This window comes from Pleurodeles waltl, chromosome 7 (assembly GCF_031143425.1).
Source record: "Pleurodeles waltl isolate 20211129_DDA chromosome 7, aPleWal1.hap1.20221129, whole genome shotgun sequence".
NCBI classification, from domain to species: Eukaryota; Metazoa; Chordata; class Amphibia; order Caudata; family Salamandridae; genus Pleurodeles; species Pleurodeles waltl.
The window spans coordinates 870,157,974-870,183,005 of NC_090446.1; the positions used below are offsets into that span (position 1 = coordinate 870,157,974).

Here is a 25,032-nt window from a genome sequence, read left to right on the forward strand (position 1 = left end):
AGGCTCATCATCTACTATAGAAGACGTGTGGTAAGAATGCTGTGGTTATTCAGTGGTATCTAAAACACCCCTTCACCTCCTCGAAGAGCCAAAATAACACCACTGAAAAGGCACATGTCCATAGACAAGCTATTTGGGACGGCATGCAAAGAATTTGTGCTGGCAACACCACTGCAAATGTTCACCCTCAACACACCTGGAACTTAACATGAAGTGAGCTGGCAGTGGCTCGACTAATATCAGTTTGTAACAAACGTTAGTTCAAGTTCAGATGTAATGGCAGACGTCTGTAGTATACAACTAAAATCTGTCTGTAGTATATGTACATATATGAAGTAAAGAATACACAAGGCCATGCATTATCTTTAAAGGAAATATACCAAGAGAGGGTTGCTCCACGATACATAAAACAACCCTAACAAGTAAATAGAAGAACTTGGGGAGCTCTTGCCCTTCGTTTCTGCAGTCTGCACAGAAATAAGCACGCAGACTCCTGTGCATGCAAAAAGCAGCCAGGACACAATTCAGGCATAGGTAGATTCATAATTATCCCTTTACATGTTAGGTCGTGGTAGTGGTCTGAATGTGTCAGAATCAAGCAAGCTGCCATCACCAAATATACCAAGGGCATCAGGCAGCACTATTTCATGGCCATTTGAGAACATCTAACCCTACCACAGAACCTTTGAGAGTATGTGCTCAGTGCTAGAGGAATGAAGATTAATTTTTTTATTTGACCTACAGCCCTACTCCTTTGTGAGAAAAAAAAAGGTTCAGGTGATCTAAGAGTAATTTAAGCTCCCCACACGCTCATTCCCAAGAATAGATTTTTGACACAACATCAGATCCCAAATTCAGTCAGAAAGTGGCTAATAAAGTTTGCAAGGCTTCCAGCATGGAAGAAAGTAGATCATTCATATGAGAACCTCCATGTGAATACTATTGACGAAACAATAGCTGGCATCACAATTGTTACTTTTATTTGAATTTTTTTCTGAGGCAAAATTTACTCTGCGATGAGTTTGTGTTTTTTTACCTCTCGAAAGTAGACTGCCGAGAGAGTGTCTACCTTGCAAACATGGCTCCTGTTTTCAGTAGAGCACAGTTGCCGTCCCTCAAGAGATGGTGCCAAGAGAAGTGCACAACGAAGAGCGCTTGTGATCTGGAACAGCTGCCTCCACAGTATTCAAATGTAAAATGGAAGCACCGATTTGCTAAAATAGATCATTTTATTTACTATTTTCTTAACGCACTTCGAGTGAGCACATTTCCTCTGACATGTTTTGCCCTCGTGCATAAGATAGAAATGTTTTAGAGAGAGGCTGTACAGAAAAATGGGACTGTTTCAAAGAGACAGTAAACATTAAAAAAACACACAATGCCACCGAAAATAAACATTTAATAAATATTTCAATACATGGATCTAACTTTGGGTCTAAGAGTTGGAGACAGTACTTTAGTGTTGCCATTCACACACAACTGTTTCCAAAGCAATGACCCAAAAAGCAGACATTCAGAAGAAGGCCGAATGGTTCCATTGTTTCTGAAAACCAAGCAGTCACTGATTTCAGTCAGCCAACAAAGGTCTGTCAGCGAATAGAAGCTTGGGAGGGCGAAGAGGGGGGATGTGTTTGTGAGGGGGCGGGGGGGGATTCAGCCTCTTGTATCAGGAAAACAGAACCAGGCGCTCCAGTGCCCCTGGCTATTACTGCATGACCCTCGTGGCTCACTCAGTCTCACCCTCCCCTCGGTCTTCAGCAGGCAGGGCACGCAGGCTGCTGTGTCTACTAGAAAGTGGTTATTTGCAGGCGCAATTTTAGAGAGTGTAAGACCTCACTTCTGATACGTGGACGTGCTACAGTCTGTGATAACAGTGCTGTTCTCTCATTCGTCGAAAACCAGATCGGAGCGTGCTTTTAATAGCACCAAAGTGATTGCCATCCAGTAACAACGGAGCATGTTTACGCGCCCTGCTTTACTCGTCTAATCTGGTCGTGACCCAGTTGCTGGGTAAATGTGAGGCAGGGTGGAAAATCCGCCTGTTTCTGGTGATTCATTTGCCGTTACTGGTGCAGTGTCAGTAAGGCTGTGCGTGAACTGTAGATGCACAGCCATGTGTCACATCAGCTGAAGCTGGCCTGCCCAGCTTTTAGATGTTAGACCTGCAGTGTCCAGCATGAGCTTCTGAAATGCCTTGAACTTGAAAAGCATTACCTGGGAGCAGTGGCAAGCAGTTGTATGAAAATGTTAGTATGTTGGTTCCTTGTAAAGCACTGGTGCAGCCCTTTGATCTCCTCACTGTGCTGGGCAGCAGAGAGCAAAGAGGGACAGACAAGAGGGAATGATAGAGCAGCACTGTGATTAAAGTTAGTTATCCTCAAATAGCCATGCTTTATTGGCCGGTGGAGCAGTAGTGTGCCATGTGCACTTGACATTAGATATGAGGTCAGATGGACTAGAAAACGATGGCAGGAGAGGCAAAGCACTGTCAGAGAGCCGTACGACAGGGAGTAAGTTAGGAAGGAGATACAAAATGTCGGGCACCGCATGAGAAAGTAGTGCCTGATAGAGGGTAAATACGTTGAGGAGGACTGGTGGTGACTAAGGCCCTCATTTCAACCTTGGCCAAGGCTGAACCGCCAGTCGGCTGCCCATGCGGCCGGAAACCCACCTGGCCGCATTTGGACCTCCCCGCTGGGCCAGCTGGTGGAAACAGAGTTTCCGCCCACCGGCCCAGCGGGGATGTCAGCCGTAACATTGCAGCTGGCTCCTAATGGAGCCTGCGGCAATGTGGCGGTGCAGCGGGTGCAGCAGCACCCGTCACGCTTTAAATTGTGACAGGGCTGTGCATGGGGGCCCCTGCAATGCCCATGCCAAGTGCAGGGGCCCCCAGGGGCCCGCTACTCCCCTTACCGTCACCGCCATGGATAGGCCAGCGGTAAGGGGAGTCAAAATCCCCAGGGCAGAGCTGCAAGCAGGGCTGCCCTGGCGGATTCTGACTGCCGGCACTCCTTCCGCAATCATAATATGGCAATTCGTACCGCTAGCCTGTTGGCAGTACGAACGCCACTTTAACCCTGGCGGTCAGTGACTGCCAGGGTTATAATGAGGCCCTAAGTGAATAGTGGATAGAAAGATAATTGGAGAATATCTTTTGGTCTGATGGCGGAATCAGACCTGTCACATGGTTAAATTGAAAGTAGACTGTTGAAGGGGCACTGGCTTAAGGGAATACCAAAGGAAAAGTACACCGACACCTGGGCCACCTTGGTTTAATGCTCAGATTAAAGAAATGTTGTCCTGCCTGTGTATTGAAACACAATGTGTGAGTATCCGCTACTGTTACAGAGATTGGTTCAGTGCTGCTGTTGGGCGTGTTACAGAAATGTTATCCTGCTTGTTTGAGGTCGATACATAAAGTGAAACTGTTATCTATTGATGTTAGGGGAGCGAGTCCCACAAATGTGCGGCTGCTAGGCAAGTAGTACTTACTACTGTTTAAGTGAAGGTTGTGTACACACGACTCTCTTGTGAGAAATTTTAAATTATGATTTAAAGGGTGCCATGGTCATTTACGTTTATCAGTGGGTTAAGAGGAGACCCATCCCCATGTAAGAGACTTTATACTTGCTTACATTTCATCAGTGGATTGGTTGAGGCTCCGGTCATGTATACTAATGGGAGAGTGCGTTCCCATTATGTGCTATGTGGACATGCCATTGCTATGAAAAATGATAGAAGGTGGTAGGGTAGGTCAGAGGGACAGAGTTTTGTATTTGCATACCATTGGTGCATACCATCTCCTTTTGTTGTTGTATGTGGTGTTTCTTGCGTCACATTTTTGCCAGTCAAAAGCCTTCTGGTTGCAGGGAACTGGAAGTTAGAACAAAATAGTACCTCGATCACATCTGGATCAGCGGACGGACACAAATTAAGTTGAAATCAATTAGTGCTTGATCCCTGCTCCACACCGGGGAACGGAAATGATGGCCTACATGCCTTGACGTATTACGAGGCTGTAAAGAAAAGTGCCACGCAAACCAACAAATGGTGGACAACAGGTGGACTCCAAGCCCTTTATTGATCACAACAGTATTTCGCATACGAGATGCATGCGCAAGCTCAACCCTAAAAAACATTGAATGCATTCCTTTTTTTGGAATGATCTGGCTTGTTACCCTCACCACACCCTCTTTTCCTATCTGATGCTTTAGCAGTTGTATTCCTTCTTCTCTTTTTCTCCAGTTTTTGAGATAGAATCTTAGTAACAAGCAGCACTTAAGAAACACTAGGGCCTTGTACTTTACCCATGTGTCCAGTTACCCTTGACTGTCTCCAACCTGATGGAGCTTTAAAGTAATGTTGCAAGGCCTTTCTAAGTTACTTGATCGTCTGTGTCCCAACAGTACTTTTACTGGGAGTTTAGTTGTACAAGGAAGCTTTACCATGCCTTTGTTACACTTTCTAATAGTGCTACCCACCGTCTCCAGCCTCATTATGCCGATTCTGAAAGCTGCCTGCAAATATAAAGATATGCCTTTTCTGAACCATGAAAGCGTGGAATATTATTTGGAAGAATATGCTTTTTTCTGTGCTTAGTTTATCAGAGAAACTCATCAGAATTCTACATTCTTGCAGTTAGCTGTTTTGCCTACCTCTAACTTTTATTTGAGTATTAAACATATAGGCCCTCATTCTGACCTTGGCGGGCGGCGGAGGCCGACCGCCAAAGTCCCGCCGTCAGGTTACCGTTCCGCGGTCGAAAGACCGCGGCGGTAATTCTGACTTTCCCGCTGGGCTGGCGGGCGGTCGCCTTCAGACCGCCAGCCAGCCCAGCGGGAAAGAGGCTTCCACGATGAAGCCGGCTCGGAATCGAGCCGGCGGAGTGGAAGCTGTGCGACGGGTGCAGTTGCACCCGTCGCGTATTTCACTGTCTGCGCAGCAGACAGTGAAATACATGTAGGGGCCCTCTTACGGGGGCCCCTGCAATGCCCATGCCAGTGGCATGGGCACTGCAGGGGCCCCCAGGGGCCCCGCGACCCCCCCTACCGCCATCCGGATCTCGGCGGTCCGACCGCCGGGATCTGGATGGCGGTAGGGGGGGTCGGAATCCCTGCGGCGGTGCAGCAAGCTGCGCCGCCGCCGAGGATTCAATGGGGCCGCGGTACACTGGCGGGACCCCGCCAGTGGTGCCGGTCCGACCGCGGCTTTACCGCCGCGGTCGGAATCCCCATTGGAGCACCGCCGGCCTGTCGGCGGTGCTCCCGCGGTCCTCCGCCCTGGCGGTCAAAGACCGCCAGGGTCAGAATGACCACCATAATCTGATATTTGCATTGTTTAGTCTGATGATGTATGTAAATTTAGATTTTGAATTTCTCTGTTGCATTCTGTTCTCCTTCACCCCCTCCAGTTTATAAATGTTTAATCCATGCACTACATAACTGAGAAAGGGTTCATTGGGCATTCAAGGGCAAATATTCCAATATGTTGCTTGATATGGCTGTCAAGGTTTCAGGCGATGTATGATCTGATTTATAATTGAGTGGTAATTCCCAAACCTCTTGTTTCTGGAGGGAATGCACAATTCAGAGGATAATCCTCCAAGGAACTTCCTGAGGTTGATGTTCCTCTAGATTTAGGCCCATATTTATACGTTTTAGCGGCGCATTTGCTCCACTTTTGGACGCAAAAGCAGCGCAAAGTTACAAAATACAATTGTATTTTGTAAGTTTGCGCCGCTTTTGCATCAAAAAATGACGCAAATGCAGCGCTAAAAAAGTATAAATATGTGCCTTAGTGTTTCTTTCTAAGGTTATTGATTATGGTAAAAGATCTCTATTAGAATTTCTAACACCATATTTCCATAGTAGCAAATTCCTCCTTTGACTCTGGATTTAGCATTTAATCCAGAAATCACACACCTCTAAGTCAGGTACTTAATTTCAAATATTCTTCAAAATTTGCTTTTTTTTTTTTTGCTACTAAATCACTGTAACATCAAATATTTGCTGTAGTACCACATTATCAAAGTACAGCACTGTCGGTTTTTGGTTGTCTGTTTCTTTAGTCCGCACTTCTTGTCTCTTCCGAGCAGGCTGTTTTCTCATGCTTTGACCCATTTTGCCCCCTCAGCTCTCAGAATTCAGAAGAAGCAGGTGGATGGCCAAACAACCAATTTGAGACAGAGAGGCTTCAGGCGATGATTCTGGCTTCAGCAAATGGTAAGTTCACAAATAATTTTACACGTTTTCTATGAAGTGTGAACATTTCTTTCGTATTCTTTATGTATCACAGTCCACCATGAAAACTCAGTTTAGGAGGCTGCTTGTCACTGCCTCAAGGTCAATAATAATAACCTAAAATATTGTTGAATCCACTAAATCATCCTACCATTACATCACAATGTAAGTATACAATTACTAATATTAACCCTTGGCTATGCTTTCTTTTTGAGGTAAATATAGGTGAGGTTATTCTTACACCACAAAGCAGTGGAGAGGTCGATATAGTGGGTCCGATGTAATTGTCATGTGATGTAGTGCAGTATCCTAGTTGGAGAGCACCAAATTGGTATGCAATTTTTTTGTAATAATCACAGTATTTTAAAGCAGCATACAGTACCACAGAAGACATGAAAACTCTGCATCGACAGTCTAACACCATCTGCTAGTACAGTACGAAGCAAGGCAAAGGCTTTCTCGGTGGGAGGGTGTGTGGTCAGTGCTCTGGACTTGCGATATTCAGGATTGTCGGGAAATGCTTTAGCACAACCCACAAGCTGGCTGGCCACAAGGTGCATTGCGCAGACTCTAAAGGACACAACAACATTTCGTTACATTTTGACTCTTTTGGTGTAGGAGACAGCAGTGCACGGCTGCTCACTTTGATTTTCAATGGTGATCAAATGTTAGACTTCTGTTTGCTATTTGCAATATTCATTCACACTTGTCCTACAATGGGGGGGGGCACTGATGTCAAGGGTTTGCTCTTGAAAAGTCACAGTAGAGGTGTTTATTTCCACAAGCCGAACTCCTTACCACTTTACTTGATAGAAAACATTATGTAGTTGATAACCTCACATCCGGCCAGCTTCTCTTGCGCTATCTGTCAAAATATAGCGACAGGAAGGGATGACATAGTCAAGCTGAACAATGTATGGGAAACAGAACACACGTTAGTTCCAAATGTACTTTTCGCTCCCACTAGAAATTGTAAAAGTTTGTACCGCAACATTGGTAGTTTTTGCAGTCAGTAGAAAGCGTGTTTCTTGCCCAGAATTGTAACTTTAAATTATTTAGGCCCACAGGTCCCCTAATTATGTAATTTCATATAAACGCACCATAGTGTCCATGGTTAGTTGTTCTTTTTTTTTTTTTACAATCCCTTCAAGTCACTTTTCACCTACTTTTGAGCATTGCAGCAAAGCATACAACAGAAATGTGACCTACAAATAAGACAACAATTGAAATGTGTCTACACTGTATGTTGCACATTCTGAGACTGGGGGCAATATTTATGAAGCCATTGTGTTGTCCAACACAAAAGCATCAGTATTGCAAGGCCGGATTTGCACGGCCTTGTTGTGCCTTTATAAAGATGTGTAACACAAGGCACCAACATGCGCTGAATAACGTTACATTTCAACTTGAGAGGCGTTTTATGGGTGGATCATGGGTGTTCCCATGCATCCACACATGGATTTTGGCACATCCTAAGATTTACCAAGACTTGTGAACCTGGCAATGTGTCAAAATACAACACCTTCCCAAGTGAGGCATAAAGAGGCAAAATAACTTTATTTCTCCTCATTATTTCCTCTTTGCACTTGTGCTGCATTCTTGTGCACCCATAGAAATAGGAAGATGCCTCAGGATTGTTTTGTTGCACGAAAGTGCCCCTTCATACACAAAAAGAATCCTGCCTGTAACAGGCAACATTGCACTGTGGTGCACGTGTACATGCTTTGACGCTAGGCTGCACACAGTGCAACAATGCAAGGAGAGCACAGAAGTGCTTTATATCTTTGTAAATCTGGAGCATTTTTGCTCTTTCCTTTTCACGCAATGCAGTAACTTTTCTTGATGCCCTACATTGTGTGAATGTTTAGTAAATGTCTGTTGCGGCTCACATCTTTAATGAGGAGGGGGTGGCATGCGGGGGTGTGGGGGGCAGCGCGTGGGTGCGGGTCAAAAAAATAATTAAAATCAAAATGTACCCACTCCGCACCGCACCTCTCCTCCGACTCCTCAGGCAGCAGACACAGGCTCCCAGCATGCCCTGTGGCCAATCCTGACGCTGCTCAGATCAGCATCAGCATTGGTTTGGAGCGTCCTGGCTGGGCACTCCCCGGCAGACTGGGACCTGTGCAGGCTCTTTCCAGCCCAGCAACTCTGTTGCTGGGCTGGAGAGATCTTACAGCGCATGTGTGTTTTGCCGGCTACAGGCGGGCGGCCAAACACACATGCGCCCTGAGGGGAGTGCACAGTGCACTCCCCTCAGTGCTCATCACCTCAGTGGCCCCGCCCATTCCACCACGAAGGGATGATAAAACTAGTGCTCGATGGCATCTGTCGCTGTAGATACGCATGTTTTGCAATAGCTCGCCATCTGGTGTTGGGCCGGAGTGTTACAAGTTGTTTTTCTTCGAAGAAGTCTTTCGAGTCACGGGACCGAGTGACTCCTCCTTTTGTGTCCATTGCGCATGGCCGTCAACTCTATCCTCGATTGTTTTTTTTCCGCCATCGGGTTCGGACGTGTTCCTGTCGCTCCGAGTTTCGGAACGGAAAGATAGCTAAATTCGGAAGATTTTCGTCGGTATTGTTGCGTTCGGGATCGGCGTAGTTAGATTCAACACCGCATCGAAGATCGAAGAGCTCCGGTGCCCTTCGGGGTAGTTTTTCGATCCCCCGTCGGGGCCTGGTCGGCCCGACCGCGTGCTGAAGAACGCCGATGGAACGGACCCCGTTCCGTTTCTGTCCCAAATGCCACAACAAGTACCCCTATACAGACCAACACTTGGTCTGTAACCTGTGCCTGTCACCTGAGCACAGTGAAGACACCTGCGAGGCCTGTCGTGCGTTCCGGTCCCGAAAAACACTCCGAGACCGTCGAGCCAGAAGACTTCAAATGGCGTCCGCGCCGACAGCCCACCGAGAGTTCGAGGAACAAGAAGAGGAAGGTACCTTCTCGATCCACGAATCGGACTCCGAGGAATTCGATGACCCACAAACCGTGAGTAAGATGTCGAAAACAACACATAAGAAGATTGACAAGGCCCAGGGGACGCCACTGCCACCAGGCCATGGCTCGACCCATAAATTCGGTGACCGACCGTCGGCACCGAAAAAGGCCCAAACAGTGCCGAGACAGTCCGACTCCGGTCGAGACACCGGTACGCAGCCTTCTCGGGACAGAGAAAGTGCTGGAGACAAGCATCGACACCGAGATAGCGGTGTAGACACGGCTCGACGCCGAGACAGCGGCACCGACGAAGATCAACGCCGAGAGGTTTCGGCCCCGAAAAAAAGAAAAGTCAGCTCGGAGCCGAAAAAAGATGCAGACAGGGTTTCGGTGCCAAAACAACCTGCAACCGACCCAGTTCCAGGCTCTTATACAGAGGAGCATTCACTAACCTCCCAAATGCGAAAGCATAGGTTCGAGGAAGAGCTGCAATCTACCGATGTAGACCATACGCAAAAGCGTATCTTCATACAGGAGGGAACAAGGAAAATAAGCACCCTTCCCCCTATTAGAAGAAAGAGAAGACTGGAGTTCCAAACTGAACAAACACCACAAACAAAGGTGGTGAAAAAGGTTACTCCACCACCCTCTCCTCCACCTGTAATTCACGTCTCACCAGCACAAACTCCATCACATTCCCCAGCTCACACCACCATGAGCCAGGGTGACCAGGATCAGGACGCATGGGACTTATACGACGCCCCAGTGTCAGATAACAGCCCGGAGGCATACCCTACGAAGCCATCTCCACCAGAAGACAGCACTGCGTATTCTCAAGTGGTGGCTAGAGCAGCACAATTTCACAATGTAAGCCTCCACTCAGAACAGGTCGAGGATGACTTTTTATTCAACACCCTCTCCTCCACCCACAGCTCCTACCAAAGCCTGCCTATGCTCCCTGGTATGCTCCGGCACGCAAAAGAAATTTTTAAGGAGCCGGTCAAAAGTAGGGCAATCACACCAAGAGTGGAAAAAAAGTATAAGGCGCCCCCTACAGACCCTGTTTTCATCACTGCACAGCTGCCACCAGATTCCGTCGTTGTAGGAGCAGCTAGGAAAAGGGCCAACTCCCACACATCTGGGGATGCACCACCCCCGGATAAGGAAAGCCGCAAGTTCGATGCAGCTGGAAAGAGAGTCGCAGCACAGGCTGCAAACCAGTGGCGCATCGCAAACTCTCAAGCACTACTTGCGCGTTATGACAGAGCCCATTGGGATGAGATGCAACACCTCATTGAACATCTACCCAAAGACCTACAAAAAAGGGCAAAGCAAGTGGTTGAGGAAGGTCAAAACATTTCAAACAACCAGATACGCTCCTCCATGGACGCAGCAGACACAGCTGCAAGGACAATTAATACATCCGTGACCATCAGAAGGCATGCATGGCTACGAACGTCTGGGTTTAAACCAGAGATACAGCAGGCAGTTCTCAATATGCCTTTCAATGAAAAAGAACTGTTCGGTCCAGAAGTGGACACAGCGATAGAAAAACTTAAAAAGGACACGGACACTGCTAAAGCAATGGGCGCACTCTACTCCCCGCAGAGCAGAGGAAACTACGGCACCTTCCGCAAGACACCCTTTAGAGGGGGGTTTCGGGGTCAGGCCACACAAGCCAGCACCTCACAGGCAACACCGTCCAGTTACCAGGGACAGTACAGGGGAGGCTTTCGGGGCCAATACAGAGGAGGGCAATTCCCTAGGAATAGGGGAAAATTTCAAAGCCCCAAAACCCCTGCAACTAAGCAGTGACTCACATGTCACTCATCCCCTCCACACAACACCAGTGGGGGGAAGAATAGGTCATTATTACAAAGCATGGCAGGAAATCACTACAGACACTTGGGTTCTAGCAATTATCCAACATGGTTATTGCATAGAATTTCTATAATTCCCTCCAAACATACCACCAAGAGCACAAAATTTATCACAACATCATTCCGAGCTCCTGGAGACAGAAGTTCAAGCACTGTTGCAAAAGAATGCAATCGAATTAGTACCAAACACACAAATAAACACAGGAGTTTATTCACTGTACTTCTTAATACCAAAGAAGGACAAGACGCTAAGACCAATCCTAGACCTCAGGATAGTAAACACATACATCAAATCAGACCACTTTCACATGGTCACACTACAAGAAGTGCTACCATTGCTCAAACTACACGACTACATGACAACCTTAGACCTCAAAGATGCGTATTTCCATATACCAATACATCCATCGCACAGGAAATACCTAAGGTTTGTATTCAAAGGAATACATTACCAATTCAAAGTATTGCCTTTCGGTTTAACAACAGCACCAAGAGTCTTTACAAAATGTCTAGCAGTAGTCGCTGCACACATCAGAAGGCAGCAAAAACATGTATTCCCGTATCTAGACGACTGGCTAATCAAGACCCATTCGTTATCAAAGTGCTCACACCACACAAATCAAATCATACAAACCCTCTACAAACTGGGGTTCACCGTCAACTTCGCAAAATCAAACATCCTGCCGTGCAAAGTACAACAGTACCTAGGTGCCATAATAAACACAACAAAAGGAGTAGCCACTCCAAGTCCACAAAGAATTCAAAACTTCAACAACATCATACAACGCATGTATCCAACACAAAAGATACAAGCAAAGATGATATTACAACTCCTAGGCATGATGTCTTCATGCATAGCCATTGTCCCGAACGCAAGACTGCACATGAGGCCCTTACAACAGTGCCTAGCATCACAATGGTCACAAGCACAGGGTCACCTTCTAGATCTGGTGTTAATAGACCGCCAAACTTACCTCTCGCATCTATGGTGGGACAATATAAATTTAAACAAAGGGCGGCCTTTCCAAGACCCAGTGCCACAATATGTAATAACAACAGATACTTCCATGACAGGGTGGGGAGCACACCTCGATCAACACAGCATACAAGGACAATGGAACGTACATCAAACAAAACTGCATATAAATCACCTAGAACTGCTAGCAGTTTTTCAAGCACTAAAGGCTTTCCAACCAATAATAGTTCACAAATACATTCTCGTCAAAACAGACAACATGACAACAATGTATTATCTAAACAAGCAAGGGGGGACACACTCAACGCAGTTGAGCCGGTTAGCACAAAAGATATGGCATTGGGCAATTCACAACCAAATTCGCCTAATAGCGCAGTTTATCCCAGGGATTCAGAATCAACTCGCAGACAATCTCTCTCGAGATCACCAACAGGTCCACGAATGGGAAATTCACCCCCAAACTCTGAACACTTACTTCAAGCTCTGGGGAACACCTCAGATAGACTTGTTTGCGACAAAAGAGAACGCAAAATGCCAAAACTTCGCATCCAGATACCCACACAGGCAGACCCAGGGCAATGCCCTATGGATGAACTGGTCAGGGATATTTGCCTACGCTTTTCCTCCTCTCCCTCTCCTTCCTTATCTGGTAAACAAACTCAGTCAAAACAAACTCAAACTCATATTAATAGCACCAACTTGGGCAAGGCAACCCTGGTACACAACGCTGCTAGACCTATCAGTAGTACCACACATCAAACTGCCCAACAGACCGGATCTGTTAACTCAACACAACCAACAGATCAGGCACCCAGATCCAGCATCGCTGAATCTAGCAATCTGGCTCCTGAAATCCTAGAATTCGGACACTTACAACTTACACAAGAGTGTATGGAAGTCATAAAGCAAGCCAGAAGGCCATCCACCAGGCACTGCTATGCAAGTAAATGGAAGAGGTTTGTTTGCTACTGCCATATTAATCAAATCCAACCATTACACGCAACTCCAAAAAATGTAGTGGGTTACTTGCTTCACTTACAAAAATCTAACCTAGCTTTCTCTTCCATTAAAATACACCTTGCAGCAATATCTGCATACCTGCAGACTACCTATTCAACTTCCCTTTATAGGATACCATTCATTAAAGCATTCATGGAGGGCCTTAAAAGAATTATTCCACCAAGAACACCACCTGTTCCTTCATGGAACCTAAATGTTGTCCTAACTAGACTTATTGGTCCACCTTTTGAACCCATGCACTCCTGCGAAATACAGTTCCTAACCTGGAAGGTTGCATTCCTCATCGCCATTACTTCCCTAAGAAGAGTAAGCGAGATTCAGGCGTTTACAATACAAGAACCTTTTATACAACTACACAAGAATAAGGTCGTCCTAAGGACTAATCCTAAATTTTTACCAAAGGTTATTTCACCGTTCCATCTAAATCAAACAGTGGAACTTCCAGTGTTCTTCCCACAGCCAGATTCCGTAGCTGAGAGGGCACTACATACATTAGATGTCAAAAGAGCATTAATGTATTACATTGACAGAACTAAAAACATCAGAAAGACTAAACAACTATTTATTGCATTCCAAAAACCTCATGCAGGAAACCCAATATCAAAACAAGGTATAGCCAGATGGATAGTTAAATGCATCCAAATCTGCTACCTTAAAGCTAAACGACAGCTGCCCATTACACCAAGGGCACACTCAACCAGAAAGAAAGGTGCTACCATGGCCTTTCTAGGAAACATCCCAATGCAAGAAATATGTAAGGCAGCCACATGGTCTACGCCTCACACATTCACCAAGCACTACTGTGTAGACGTGTTATCCGCACAACAAGCCACAGTAGGGCAAGCCGTATTAAGAACATTGTTTCAGACTACTTCCACTCCTACAGGCTGAGCCACCGCTTTTGGGGAGATAACTGCTTACTAGTCTATGCAAAACATGCGTATCTACAGCGACAGATGCCATCGAACTGAAAATGTCACTTACCCAGTGTACATCTGTTCGTGGCATCAGTCGCTGTAGATTCGCATGTGCCCACCCGCCTCCCCGGGAGCCTGTAGCAGTTCGGAAGTTACCTTCAACTATTTGTATATATATCATTTCAACCTTATATAGGTACATACTTAGTCACTCCATTGCATGGGCACTATTACTACAATACAACTCCTACCTCACCATCTGCGGGGAAAAACAATCGAGGATAGAGTCAACGCCCATGCACAATGGACACAAAAGGAGGAGTCACTCGGTCCCGTGACTCGAAAGACTTCTTCGAAGAAAAACAACTTGTAACACTCCGGCCCAACACCAGATGGCGAGCTATTGCAAAACATGCGAATCTACAGCGACTGATGCCACGAACAGATGTACACTGGGTAAGTGACATTTTCATTATTATCCCTTCATGGTGAAAGGTTTGCAGCTTCTGCTGCTGGTGGTGTGGGGGGGAGGGGGTGACGCTACTCCACCCTAATGGAGGAGCTGTCCATAGTAAATGTGCCCCTGTGTGTCTGCTGTTACACTTCAGGTGGAATGTTGCAGTGTATCTGAAGGCACTTTATTTGCACGGGTCCAAAGGCATAAAAAGATCACCATGCATTGAACTAGCTGTTCCTTTCATTTTTAAATCAGTTGATTTTTCTTTATGTATCAATGCTCTCCTTCCCTGCTCCCCCCAGCTAAATTGGAAAAAGTCTGATGAAAAATAATATTTTGCTGGTTAAATTTGCATTAATTGTTAGGGTCTCCTGTTCCAAAATCTCATGTTTAATTCCCAGAACTGCACAAAAGAGAACGCACGCTCTCAGCCAAACTTCCTTCACAGGGTTGAGATGCTTTTACACTGAATGAGCTAAGGTTACAACTATTTTCCATTCATACATGAGTGGCAAATTGTTTCCAGACATGAAGGTATTATTGAAAATTCTGTCTTAGGAAATATGTGAGCTTTCTTGTAACATAATATCTCCTGTAAAATGTTTTTTTTATCATGATTTTTTCATCAAGGCATGTGACAAGTATAATTCTTACTGAGGATAAAAAATTGGATGGTTAAAAGATCATATGGCAATTAAAAGTCAATTTCTCTCATTGTGCTTAAGGATCGAATTCCTGAGGGCGCAGTTTTAGCACCACACTAATATTTTGAAGTATGGAGCCCAAATGTCCCCTAGGCATCAAACATAGGTTAGGAACCACGAGGGAGGTTTGTCTGTGTTTGTTCTAATCTAACAGAGACCAGGCATCACTGAATAGCAGTTTATATATATTTTTTTAAAGATTTGCAGAACGACAACTTATGAGCATTCTTGCCTCCTCCCACCCTCCCCCCCCCAAAAAAAATAAAAACGTGTTATAATTGAATGGGCTTCCCTAATCAATTTGCCACATATACAGGGAGTGCAGAATTATTAGGCAAATGAGTATTTTGACCACATCATCCTCTTTATGCATGTTGTCTTACTCCAAGCTGTATAGGCTCGAAAGCCTACTACCAATTAAGCATATTAGGTGATGTGCATCTCTGTAATGAGAAGGGGTGTGGTCTAATGACATCAACACCCTATATCAGGTGTGCATAATTATTAGGCAACTTCCTTTCCTTTGGCAAAATGGGTCAAAAGAAGGACTTGACAGGCTCAGAAAAGTCAAAAATAGTGAGATATCTTGCAGAGGGATGCAGCACTCTTAAAATTGCAAAGCTTCTGAAGCGTGATCATCGAACAATCAAGCGCTTCATTCAAAATAGTCAACAGGGTCGCAAGAAGCGTGTGGAAAAACCAAGGCGCAAAATGACTGCCCATGAACTGAGAAAAGTCAAGCGTGCAGCTGCCACGATGCCACTTGCCACCAGTTTGGCCATATTTCAGAGCTGCAACATCACTGGAGTGCCCAAAAGCACAAGGTGTGCAATACTCAGAGACATGGCCAAGGTAAGAAAGGCTGAAAGAGGACCACCACTGAACAAGACACACAAGCTGAAACGTCAAGACTGGGCCAAGAAATATCTCAAGACTGATTTTTCTAAGGTTTTATGGACTGATGAAATGAGAGTGAGTCTTGATGGGCCAGATGGATGGGCCCGTGGCTGGATTGGTAAAGGGCAGAGAGCTCCAGTCCGACTCAGACGCCAGCAAGGTGGAGGTGGAGTACTGGTTTGGGCTGGTATCATCAAAGATGAGCTTGTGGGGCCTTTTCGGGTTGAGGATGGAGTCAAGCTCAACTCCCAGTCCTACTGCCAGTTCCTGGAAGACACCTTCTTCAAGCAGTGGTACAGGAAGAAGTCTGCATCCTTCAAGAAAAACATGATTTTCATGCAGGACAATGCTCCATCACACGCGTCCAAGTACTCCACAGCGTGGCTGGCAAGAAAGGGTATAAAAGAAGGAAATCTAATGACATGGCCTCCTTGTTCACCTGATCTGAACCCCATTGAGAACCTGTGGTCCATCATCAAATGTGAGATTTACAAAGAGGGAAAACAGTACACCTCTCTGAACAGTGTCTGGGAGGCTGTGGTTGCTGCTGCACGCAATGTTGATGGTGAACAGATCAAAACACTGACAGAATCCATGGATGGCAGGCTTTTGAGTGTCCTTGCAAAGAAAGGTGGCTATATTGGTCACTGATTTGTTTTTGTTTTGTTTTTGAATGTCAGAAATGTATATTTGTGAATGTTGAGATGTTATATTGGTTTCACTGGTAATAATAAATAATTGAAATGGGTATATATTTGTTTTTTGTTAAGTTGCCTAATAATTATGCACACCTGATATAGGGTGTTGATGTCATTAGACCACACCCCTTCTCATTACAGAGATGCACATCACCTAATATGCTTAATTGGTAGTAGGCTTTCGAGCCTATACAGCTTGGAGTAAGACAACATGCATAAAGAGGATGATGTGGTCAAAATACTCATTTGCCTAATAATTCTGCACTCCCTGTACACGGTAAGGCTTTCAAGTAAGTTGGATGATAAGGTTCTAAGAGTACTTGCCACTAAGTATGGCTTCCACCTTAGAGCTCTTTCTAATGAACCCTGAGTTAATTTTATTAGTAAGGGCTCATATGAAATGAAGGTATCCTCACCTTTCTTTTTCATCTATGTTTAAGCCATTTTTTCTTTTCCCAAATATTCTGTTTTTGAGTAGCGTGGAGGGGTTTTGCAGCTATTTTTATTTTTGATTGTTAAAAAGCAAACACAAGGATGTGTAAGTTGACTGATTCATACATGGTGACATCACAATTCCTAATTGTTAGAAATGGGGTATGTGGTTGGATAGGGTATGCACCTCAGCCAGGCAGAACCCACCACTCTGGTCAGGGCGGGTAAGTTACACACCAAAGATAACCTGTGCGCACCCCCAGCAGCTTGTCACAGAACTGTCAGGTTTATTGTCACAGAGGTCGTGTGTAAAGCGTTTGTGCAACACACTCACACCAGTGACAATAAATACACCAAAAAAGAGATTCCACACTGTGGATAGAAAAATATAATATATTGTACGAGACATAGATCAGAACAACATGAGTCATTAGTACTGTGCGCTCAATGCTTATCCTGAATTAATATGGGTCATCTCGGCTAGGCAGCAATAAAAATGCCTTACATCATAACGTCAGGGCATGAGGCCCAGCAGGTAGGTTATTGGAGTAATCTCATCCAAACATTGGATATCATAATTACAGTGCAAGCATGCGTCATAACACCTGTAAGCACTTCAAAAGGGGTGCAGTGTGAGAACATCACGTAAGTTCTGTTTCATAGGTATGCGGCATATAGGTACCCCTCTACCCAAAGGAATGTAGTATCGTTAGAGGCAATCCTCTATTTGCACCTTAGTAGACAGACCCTCTGTGGCCACCAACCCGTGCATGAGGATCAATGCGAGGACAATATAGCATCACCAAAAAAAAAACACATTGGGCCCAAGACTTATTTATGCCTATTAGGAGTATTACGATAATTACATTAGGTTATAATAGGGAGCCTCCAATGTGGTCTCTCCCTTAGGCATGAACAACTGGTCTTGCAGCAGCGAGCGCCCCAATCCTGCGCTGAAAAACAAAAAAAGAGGGGGGCACACCAGAACAATGTCTCCAAGTTCCGTGTGTCCGAAGCCCTGCTGGGCCTCTCGGACCGGAACGGCAGAGGCAAAACAAAGCAGGCAAACATCATAGGCCGCCGGAACACCTGCATGCCCACTTCCCGTATTTTGGTATTCCATGTAAGTGAGCTCCTGACAAGAAGGAAGCTTCCATTAGAGCATAGAGGTGGGGTCGGGGAAGCTCCCCTGGGTCGATCCCACGCCTTTCTTGGGTCCATGGATCCTGAAAGATGGAGGATTCTCCTGATACTGAGCCTGGTAAGGAGGGGGGATGGGGCACCAGTTTGTAGCTAACAGCAGGCTGCCTCATGCAGTCTCTCCATATGGCACCACACCCGCTGGATTGAGGTGCTGCTCTTGCTTCCTCTGGCCCCACTCACCTGGGTGGGTTGTGCACACTGCTCCTCACGGGGCCGGCCCATACTAGCTTCTCAGTCGAAATGCAGTGGGGATTCGCTCGGTACTGTCACAGCCAAACGAGTGTGATGCTGGGGGAGGCAGGGCAGGCACGCAGTCCTTGGGGCCTGCTCCCTACTCACCAAGGTTTAGCTGTACACTATGTGGAATCACAGTTCAGTCCTCCATATTGCATACACTGGGAAGCAGGCTAGGATGAGGCACCCACACGTACTGCCCTAACATGGGGAAAATTCTCTTTGTGCAAAAATGATAAAAGCGCTCTTCTCGCCCTGGGCAGACACAAACCAAGGAGCATAGGAAGCGCTCTTTTCGACCTGGGCAGACACTAACCAAGGAGCAGAGGATAGCACTCCCCCCCACCCCCCCAGCTCTGGACTCTTTCGGGGGCACTTGAAGGGGGCACTACGGGTACAGGCAGGCCAGGTCACATAAACCAGAGATTGAACTGATGGCTCCTCCCGGCAGTCCTTTGAGTGCGTAGTGCAGCCAAAGTCAGTAGGACAGCTGGCAGCAGTGCAACATATAGAAAAGCAATCCAGATGATTCCTTTGGACAACTCAGCAGACGCCAGGCCACAGGGCAGCAAAAGAAGAGCAGTCCAGATGAGTCCTTTATGCAGTCCTTCAGGCAGGGGTTCAGTCCCAGTTCCAAAAGTGTTCTCCCAATCAGGAGGCTACCGCCCTTCTACTTCTACTCAGAAATGCCTTTCTTCAGGAGGTAACTTCAAAAGAGCCCTTTCAAGTGAAGCACAACCGGCTTTCAACTCAATCCTGTCTCCAGACATCAGTAGGGGGTAATCAGTCCATTGTATGAGGGCAGGACACAGCCTATTCACATGTATTCACTCTCCCCAGACCAGGAAGACTATCAGTATGCAGATGCCTCTTCTGTCACACCCATCCCCTCCGGTGCAATAGCTGACTGGAAAGTATACAACAAGTGGAGCTGTCACTCTGCCCCAGACCTACATTGCAGTCAGGCTGCAAAGCACTTGAGTTATAAGCACAGAGAAATGCCCACTTTCTAAAAGTAAAAAGAACAGATGATTTACAGATTGCTGAACAATGCAAACATTCACCCCCAAGTCACAAAGATCTGAGTTTAATCCATTGCTTTTTGCCCACCATGCCGAGCCATATGCAAATCAGTCTTGACCCTCTTCTCTATGGGAACAATCCAGCCTGAACTGCCACGCCAGGTCCTCCCTGGACCGGATGCAAGCATACTGGGACTTGTTTCAGGTTATCACCCTTCATCACTCAGGCTAGGTTGAATCCAGTGGTGCAGTGAGCACAGGAACCACACCTGGGCATACCTTTCCCACTTAGGGTGACAAAAGCAAAAAGAACAGATGGTAGACAGAATGCTGAACGATACATTCATCCCAGTCACAAAGATCTGTGTTTAATCCATCTGGACCCAGCCATATGCAAATCAGTCTTGATCCTGTTCGCCATGAGAACATTGCAGCCCGAACTGCCAAGCCAGGTCCTTCCTGCAGCATTCCATCCATCATCTATTCTTTTTGCTTTTGTCGTCCTAAGTGGTGATACCCTGAAACTGGTCCCAGGATGCTTGTTTCCAGTCCAGGGAGGACTTTACTGGTTATCTATATGTAGGATTTGGTCAAATATTTTGAATGCAGAATATGCATAGGAAGTGGTCCAGGAACTTCTGTGTGTGTTTGAACATTTAAGAAAGATTCTTAATTTCATATATTAAGTTGGCTTAGCTTTATGGTTGCAAAGTAGTTCACAACTTAAGGATATGGGAGCAGGAAAGATACAGAACTGTTTAATTTCCAATCAACATTATGCATAGGCTGAATCTTTCACAGAAAATGTGAAAATGAATTGGTTTTTCAGAAACAAATAGCAACATTGCAGTCTGCCACAGCATTTGTTTCAGAATCATTCACAGAACATTTATCATATTTTGTGGATTGTACAACAAAATACTTTTTAAAAATGTCAAGGATTTTCTTTCACTGTCTTATCTGCATTAAACAAGAGTCTATGCTACAGTGACGCCTGTCAATTATAAAGAATTTAACTAACAAAACATTATTTCCTGGTAGCGCCTTGAAATCTTCAAAGGAGGGTTGGAGTGAAGGTTGATATACAATATGTAGATAAACTCATGTTGTAAGTGAGTGGCTGGAAAACTTTTTTTTTTACCTAGTGTAATCTCTTCACCCCTGATGGGGAAACATACAAATACTTCTAGGTTCTACTGTGTCATGACTGAAGTGTTGGTGACCTGTTGAGCATAGTAAATAAAAAATACATGTTTTGTCTGCCTACACAGGTTAGAGGCTGCTTCTCTCCAATTTTATGTGCTTCTTCGCCCTCAAGTTGTTTGTCTTGCCTTAATCCTCCTCAAACTAATATCTCCAGGTTATCATCATAAAAATAAGAAAGCAAACTGTTTAGGCCCCTTCGCATGTGACGCCACTCTGAAAACACAAAAACTGAGCACTGAGGAAACTGGTGAACCAGTGGCTTTAGGAGTTCTCTTTTTAATAGCTCATATGAACCTACTTGAGAGAGTGCTTGTGTGAGTGGAGTGGTTCTTCAAAAACCAATGTGAGAGAATACCTTATTGCAGCAGTGTTCCAGCAGATAATGTTCAGCAAAAAGGACTGAAGAAAGCAATGGTTAAAGAAGTGCAGATGGGTGGCCGTTAAGTACCGTGGCACAATTTCTACACTGGAGATGTGCAATGAAGGGACACAGACTCAATACTAATTATTATAGTGATGTCAGATTACTAATCAAATTGTACACTGTTCTATTTAAGCAAATGAGGATTGGGTGATCAGTGTGTTAACTCGCTATACAGTCCGGTTACAAAACTCTAGGTTTCACAAAACTTTTTTCTTTTTTCACCATGTAGAAGCTGCTGATGGCAACTCTACCCTTGGAGGAGCAGGTACCATGGGCCTCAGTGCTAGATATGGACCACAGTTCACCCTGCAGCACGTCCCTGACTACCGGCAGAACGTCTACATCCCAGGAAGCACAGCCACGCTCACCAATGCTGCAGGGAAGCGTGATGGGAAGTCATCTGCCTCTTCTGGAGGCAACAAGAAGAAATCTGGAAAGAAAGAAAAAAAGTAAAATCGAGGTCAAAGGAAGGGCAGCTTAAAACAACAGGGCAAAATCCTCCCAGCACTAGTCCCCCCCCAACCACCTAAGCCAAATCCCAGGATGTATGCTGAATGTCATGTTTGGAATTCATGGTAGGCAGAAACAAGAATGTATCTCATCAGTAGAACTATTAGTGAATTTTCTATTAGACCTCATGTCGGAAAACGTAAAAAAAAAAATCTGGAACAATGAAACAAGTGCCCTGTTAATATTAAGTACTATTTTCTACTAACATTCGGGTATTGTAGTATGCAAGAGTGTCAAATCTTTTTTTGCAAAACTGTTTGAATTCCATTTCCTCCAAGGATGGTCAGTGATATATCTGCACGCATGTTTGGGAGCTGTGGCCAGTGTAAATAAGGTTATAATTGATTATTTATAATTTATGAGCGTTTGATCATTCCACATTCCAAAATTTGAATTGTGAGCTTTTGGGTAGGAATGGGACCTCGCCGTGAGTAATCACGAAAGCCATTATTATGGGGTATAAGGAGATGAGCCAAACTTTGTTGCTCCTTGATTGTCATTAGACATAATGGCTCTTAACTGCATGATTATAGTTGGATGACAAAAAAGTGTATACGTTGACACAGTTTTCTTAGGAGACAAAGTGCCAACATTAGTGGACGAATAAGCGAATAGATGATATCACATACGTGTGATTACAAGATGGTAAAGCTATAAGCAGAAAGAATTAAAAAGAGAAATACATGTAATTGTAAAAATGTAAGTAGTGGTTGTAGAAAACACAAGAGCAAACTTGGCATCAGTCCTCTGCAGTATGTATTTCTATACTGTACTTTTGATGTTGTTTTCCCAGGATGCAAAGTGTAGGAATTTTGATTCCCCTATGGTAGTCAATGAGAAGGATCCTTTGGAAAATAGAAACACGTTATTGGGTGGGTTCCTTTACCTATATGGGAATAATTCTCAGTCTACGTTCTCTGAATGGAATCGGTGTGTGTGCGTCACCTTTGTGCACATGAAACTGCATGCATAATAGTCACATGAAGTCAGCCATAAAGAAGCCAACCCCCACCCAACGAAACCTAGGGCTGTCATTGCATGTAAGAAAACCGCATGGGATTTCTAAACCCCTGTAAATAGCCGGCCAGGTAAGCAAGCTTTCTTTAGTACTGGTGGAAAAAGGGCAAGACATGGAGGGTGTATTAAAAAAGATGTGGGTGGGAGGGGCAAAAGTGACAATAGTGGGGCGTATTAAATATTGTGAAGCATTTTTTGAATTAAGTTTTGATTCACTGGCCACTTTAATGGGTGACGAGCCAGGCATTGGTACACAAATATTGGACCTGTCTAGTAGGTTGTTGAGTATGAACCTCCCTAAACAACAGTCCTGATTACATGCAGGCAGCTAGCAAGAATAGTAGCTGGATTTCGATCCATTTTTTGAAACCTCTAAATTAAGTCATTATCATATGCATTTCTTTTGATTAGAAGAGACCTAATTTGTCAAATACACCTTACACTACCCATCGTCTTTCTGACCTGTAGGAAACAAGCCTTGCTAGAGGCAGTGATTTTTAGAGCTACAATAGCTTATCACCCAGATCTTCTAGCTGCTAGCTACTCTGAGGTTCAAATACTCTTTGGAAAATGACAAAATGCATCTTGGTGCTAGCATTGAATTCCAAGAACTCCATGCCACCAGTGTTGCAAATTCAGACAAACAGCAGCAAATTCAGGAAAGCATAAACAAACGTGATAGGTGGATCTCCAGATGCTGTCAAGCAAGCCGGGGAAGCATGATACTGCTGGTAATTGAGTTTGAAAAATGTAGAGAGCAAGATGTCCCACCCCAGAAATCAAAGTGAAGGGAATAGAAGCTAGGTTAGGTAGTAGCAGTCCTTCACTACAAATAAAGGGAAGCGCAAGGGGGAAATAGGCCGGCCAATACATCTTAGAGACCCTTCAAGAGCCAGTTGCTTGGCAAGGATCATTGACTTCCGTGATCCATTTTGTGGCTGAATTCTTTACAATTTGCCAGATTTGCTGTCCCTGCTCTTGGGCAGCCCAGCCTATGGAAGTGTGCACTAATCTCTGCTCCACTATGCGATTGCTGTCTCATTTTGTGACATGTAGAAATAAAGCAGGATCTTCTCCCAGAGAATAACCTGTTTTGATCACCCCAACCCCCTTCAGCCTTCTCGCCCCTGGTGACTGTAGTAGAATCCATTTACACCCGCTTGTAAGGTTTATACACCAGGTAGTCAAGTGAAACTTTTAGCAGTAGATCACCTTAGTAAACCATATTTCCTTTTTTAACAAGAAATGCATTTGGTACATAGCGTAGAAATTGTTGTGTAGTAAGCTCTGCTGTTTTTTTCTCCGAGTACTAACTTGTGGACATCAGTATTTCTATTCATCTGTAACTTTTCTTTGTGTTTTGTGATATACATGTACGTGAAATGATACGCACCTGTCCTTTTAAATGTGTCTAATACTGAAATATACTTATATATTATATATATGCTTATATCCTTCCTATATCCATATAGACCAATGTCATTGTGTTACACGCAAGTTTTATACTCTAATATTTATATTGCTTTTTTCTTTGAAAAAAAAATAAAATGTTTTCTTCTGAATTCGTGTGGTGTGTAATGTGCTTGCTTTCTTGATGTTTTAATTTGTGTTTTTTTCAGACTGTTTCTCACGAGTGAATTGCATGGGCTACAATGACATTTGTGCAGTTAAATACATCCCCAAAAATGTGTTGTCTCACTGTTTTCCTTGGGCAAATCCCCAGATGCCTTTGTGTCTTCTGAGATGGTGATTAGGAACGTTATGAAGGTAGTTTGCAACTTTGTTGGTTCTTTTGAAAGCTGGATTTAGTTTGATATCGAATGATTATTGTGGTAGAACAATTTCTTGTTTAGTGTGTGTTAATATATAGCTAGGTAGTTCAGATATAAAATCAACTACTGATTTGAAGGATTACCCATTCTCTTTTCTTTTCTGTTGCATAGAGTATTCATAATTTTTAGAAATAGGGTTGTTGAAGAAGCTTAAGTAATGTCCTCACCTGTTTCCGATCACCCTGACATGACTTTAGTGTAGAATTTTCAGATTCTAAGGTCCCTCTGGGAATGACGTGGGAAAGAATGATCTAGCTCTTTTGTTGTAATCAAAGATGGATGCTCGTAGATTATAAAAGAAGTAGGTGTATTAACTTAGTTGAAGGTTACAGATAAAGCCCCACCAGGGGCAGCATCCTGCAGCTCAGCCCTATCTTTGATTATAACATCTTTCAAGGTAGAAAGTCTGCTCCCGTGTTCATA

General features: G+C 44.6%; 1 protein-coding gene across 47 annotated transcripts in view; it reads left to right on the forward strand.

The window, feature by feature from the left end:
- Positions 1-24,339, forward strand: part of LOC138245662 (protocadherin gamma-C3-like) — an 830,748-nt gene extending 806,409 nt beyond the window's left edge. For all 47 annotated transcript variants that reach the window (XR_011194157.1, XM_069199458.1, XM_069199425.1 and 44 more), the window contains exons 3-4: positions 6,133-6,221; positions 21,480-24,339. Coding sequence is in view for 46 of the 47 variants with exons in the window: in XM_069199458.1 (XP_069055559.1) it covers positions 6,133-6,221; positions 21,480-21,703 (313 nt within the window). In the remaining variant the exon portion in view is untranslated. The remainder of the gene's footprint in view (positions 1-6,132; positions 6,222-21,479) is intronic.
- Positions 24,340-25,032: the final 693 nt, after the last annotated feature.